General features: G+C 43.8%; 1 protein-coding gene across 1 annotated transcript; it reads left to right on the forward strand.

The window, feature by feature from the left end:
* Positions 1 to 264: 264 nt before the first annotated feature.
* Positions 265 to 1,211, forward strand: LOC124669742 (homeobox-leucine zipper protein HOX14-like). The gene is made up of 3 exons (XM_047206298.1): positions 265 to 322; positions 416 to 765; positions 915 to 1,211. The coding sequence occupies exons 1-3, from the start codon at positions 265 to 267 to the stop codon at positions 1,209 to 1,211; spliced, it is 705 nt and encodes a 234-aa protein (XP_047062254.1).
* Positions 1,212 to 3,822: the final 2,611 nt, after the last annotated feature.

Genomic DNA, 3,822 nt, shown 5'->3' on the forward strand with positions numbered 1-3,822 from the left:
TAGCTGGCCGGCCGGACTGGCCACCACACCGGCGCCCCACCGGCGCTTGCCGCTGCTACCTATATATTACTCCTAGGTCTCTCCCTCGAGACACGCACCCCCTTCCCCTCGCCTTACTTAACATCAACTAGTGCCTTGCGGTGGTGATCCTCCCTCCTCTTCCCCATCCAGTTCCTCATCACGCCGTCCCTCTCCCCTCTCACCTCACATCCCTTCTCTCCCCTCCTCACGAGCTCCAAAACAAAGGAGCGCGCGCCACCAAGCATGGACAAGCAGCTCTTCGATTCCTCCTACGTGGACACGTCCTTCTTCGTTGCCAGTGGTAAGTACACGACGAACTGAGCTCCACGGACCCGCTTGCTTCTACGCATGCAATGACAGCTGTAAAAGTCTCACTTTCACCCGTGATGTGCAGGCACGGCGCAGGGGGAGAGCCGGCCGAGGGCTCGGCGCAGGCGGCGGAGGGCGGCGAGGTGCGGTGACGTCGACGGCGGCGATCTGGACGGAGGAGGCGACCCCAAGAAGCGCCGGCTCAGCGACGAGCAGGTGGAGATGCTCGAGGTCAGCTTCCGGGAAGAGCGCAAGCTGGAGACCGGCCGGAAGGTGCACCTGGCCGCCGAGCTCGGGCTCGATCCCAAGCAGGTCGCCGTCTGGTTCCAGAACCGCCGCGCGCGCCACAAGAGCAAGCTGCTCGAGGAGGAGTTCGCCAAGCTCAAGCACGCCCACGACGCCGCCATCCTCAACAAATGCCATCTCGAGAACGAGGTACTTAATTTCTGGCATGCCTGTTGCCTTGCCGTCGCATCAATTCCTCCTCTGTTCTAGGCTTTCTAGCACATGTAACTATGTAAGCGTGTCAAATCAGCAAGACAGCAACTACATGATCCATTAATTCCTTTCCTCCTTCATGGCAGGTGCTGAGGCTGAAGGAGAGGCTGGGGGCCACGGAGGAGGAGGTGAGACGTCTCAGATCCGCGGCTGGGAGCCACGCAGCTTCCGGTGACGGCGGAGACGCCGCTGGCGCCGTTGTCGCGTGCGGCGGCAGCCCGAGCTCGTCCTTCTCGGCGGGCACCTGCCACCAGCAGCACCCAGGTTTCAGCGGGCAGGACGTGATGGGGCCGGACGATGACCTGATGATGTGCGTCCCGGAGTATGGTGGATATGCCGATAGCAGCGTCGTCGAGTGGTTTAGCCTGTACGGGCTTATGTGAGATTAAGATGGGCATCAGCTGCAAGCAGATTATTCTAGCGACTAGTTAGTCATAGTGTTAATTAATTAAGTTGGAATCAATGGTCTGAAGGTGTGCGTGTTCAATTATGTACATAAGGTTTATTAATTAATGGCAAAAGCTTGCAGCTAGCAAGTGCTTCCAGATATGCATGAGTTTTATCAGTATATTTTGCTTCATTGGTAAATATGTCATCTTGGGGAAGTACTTGAGTATGCAAGCTACCAATCATCTTAACAAAGAGTGTTACATTTCCAAATGAAGCTCCAATTCATGACGATGATGATGAGGACACAATCGGATATACAATTTTGATCTGTTGGACATTGAATTTAAATGACCAGATTATGGTGTATTTTGGAGTTGGGTTTAGATGAAAGGAATGTTCCACAGACAAACTACTTTAAAAAAAATCTTGCATTGGCCCTTGTAGTGCAAATTTGTAAACAAATGCTTATCACACAATATACAAAAAATGCACATTAATTAATAGACTTTACAGATCAATTCCCATATATGGATAATACATCAGACAATATAAATATTGAAAATGAGTGGTTTTGAGTTGAGAATGCATCAAATACACATGGTACCAAAATAGAACCATCAACAACATGTATATTTTCTGAATTGAAATATCCATGCATCAAAGAAGAATTAAAATATTTGAGGTGAATCCTTAAAGGAGTTTATGATGATATGGGACATGTGATACACATTCAGTGACAAATCCAGTCAATTTGCCAAGGGCTTGAATGGTAACCTACATTTACACAATGGATTTGACATTAATCCCCACCCGGGTCAGATGCCATTGTGTTGGCTCCGTCCTTGATAATGCCTGAAAAATCCTTTGCATTAATGAACTTCATTTTTTGTAAGCTACATAGATATGTGAGAAAATAGTGAGATTCGAGGCAGTTCTCCTTGCATTAATACAAAAATAGTGAGATTGGGGCATTTCCTTTTCATCATGAAATAATAAAAATGGTAGAAACTATGTCATGCAAGAAAAGGATAACAATTTCATCTCTATTAATGTGGCGGCATGGATTCATCAGAAAAATGATTTTCCTATAAATTTATTTATAATTTATTTAACCAATAAAACTATAAATGCCAACACCATTAATTTTGGAGAGGCCAGGTTATGGTGATTTAGATTACTCATATAATAATAATAATAATAATAATAATAATAATAATAATAATAATGCAACTACATTATAATTGTCATTGTACGTGATGCATCGGTCCTTTTGCTAATTACATTTTGAAGCTAACAACAAGCTCTAGTTTTTCATGCAGAGAAACACCAATGATAAAATCACAAGATGAAAGGTTTGACATCTCTATATAAGACGAACCGGTAAAACCGCCAACAAAAAAATTTCAACAAGTTTTTTTCATATGAAATCAGTTCTTGGTGATCTTGAGCTTGTATTGAAGATAATCACAAGATCTAAAACCTCACATAGAGAAAAGCCAAATAACAACGAAGAAAGTTGATGCCAAAGAAGCAAAGGCTTGAGCTTTCTACGAACAATGTGATCAAGCTACTCACCCGAAAGCCCCCTTGATGTACGACTTTCAAGTAGCAACATTGGATAGGATTTGAAAATGAACACACACAGAAATTCAAAAAGAGAGAGAATTCGAGAACCTTGGCTAAGGACACAATCACACGGTCTTGAAAAAAAGAAGATCAATAAGAACCAACTCCTGACAAAAGGAGGTCGGGGGCCTGAGGCCACCATGTATGAATAGATTAGTTATGCACTTTGCGAAGATATATCTTGGGTCCCAACCAGAAACTTGTCATTGAGGCTTAAAAATAATAGAGACATTACATAATGATTGTTCACTTTGGGCATATGTGGGGAGACCGGGATAGATAGCCATGTTAAGACCGCACTCCCCAATATACATGCCTACACCTAAACAAAATACGAGTCAAAGAGAAGGTAGGTAAGAAAGGGTGATCAAGCCATATTCTTCGAATCTATGATAATTAGATCATACCGCAACTCCTAGAATATTCTTTCATCGAGTGGCTTCATGAAAATGTCTAAAAGTTGGTCTTTGGTACATGCATAATATTAGCCAATACTTCCACGGGAAACATGCTTTCGGATGAAGTGGTGGTGGTGGATCTCGGTATGCTTTGTTTGTTGATGTTACATCGTGTTGTAGGCGATCTTGATGGCACTTTCATTTTTACATAGAAAATGTACTTTGTCACAAGTGATACGTAATCCTTTAAAGTTTGACTCATTCATATAAATTTAGTGCATCAACTTGCGGTGGCAACATATTCCATTTCGTCGGTTGAGAGAGGGAGGTACAACTTTGCTTCTCGGAATACAAACATACCAAGGACCTACAAAGAAATTGGCATTCCCTAGAGGTTGACTTAATATCATACTTATCTCTTGCCCAATCCGAGTCCATGTAGCAAAAAATTAAAATATTGAGTCCTTGGGGTACCATGAAACGAAGTTTGGGGTATGAACTAAATATCTAAAGATTCTTTTGACTGCCACAATTTGACATTATTTAGGAGAGGCTCACACGCACACCTACACTCAACACG

This window comes from Lolium rigidum, chromosome 7 (genome assembly GCF_022539505.1).
Source record: "Lolium rigidum isolate FL_2022 chromosome 7, APGP_CSIRO_Lrig_0.1, whole genome shotgun sequence".
Classification (NCBI taxonomy): domain Eukaryota; kingdom Viridiplantae; phylum Streptophyta; class Magnoliopsida; order Poales; family Poaceae; genus Lolium; species Lolium rigidum.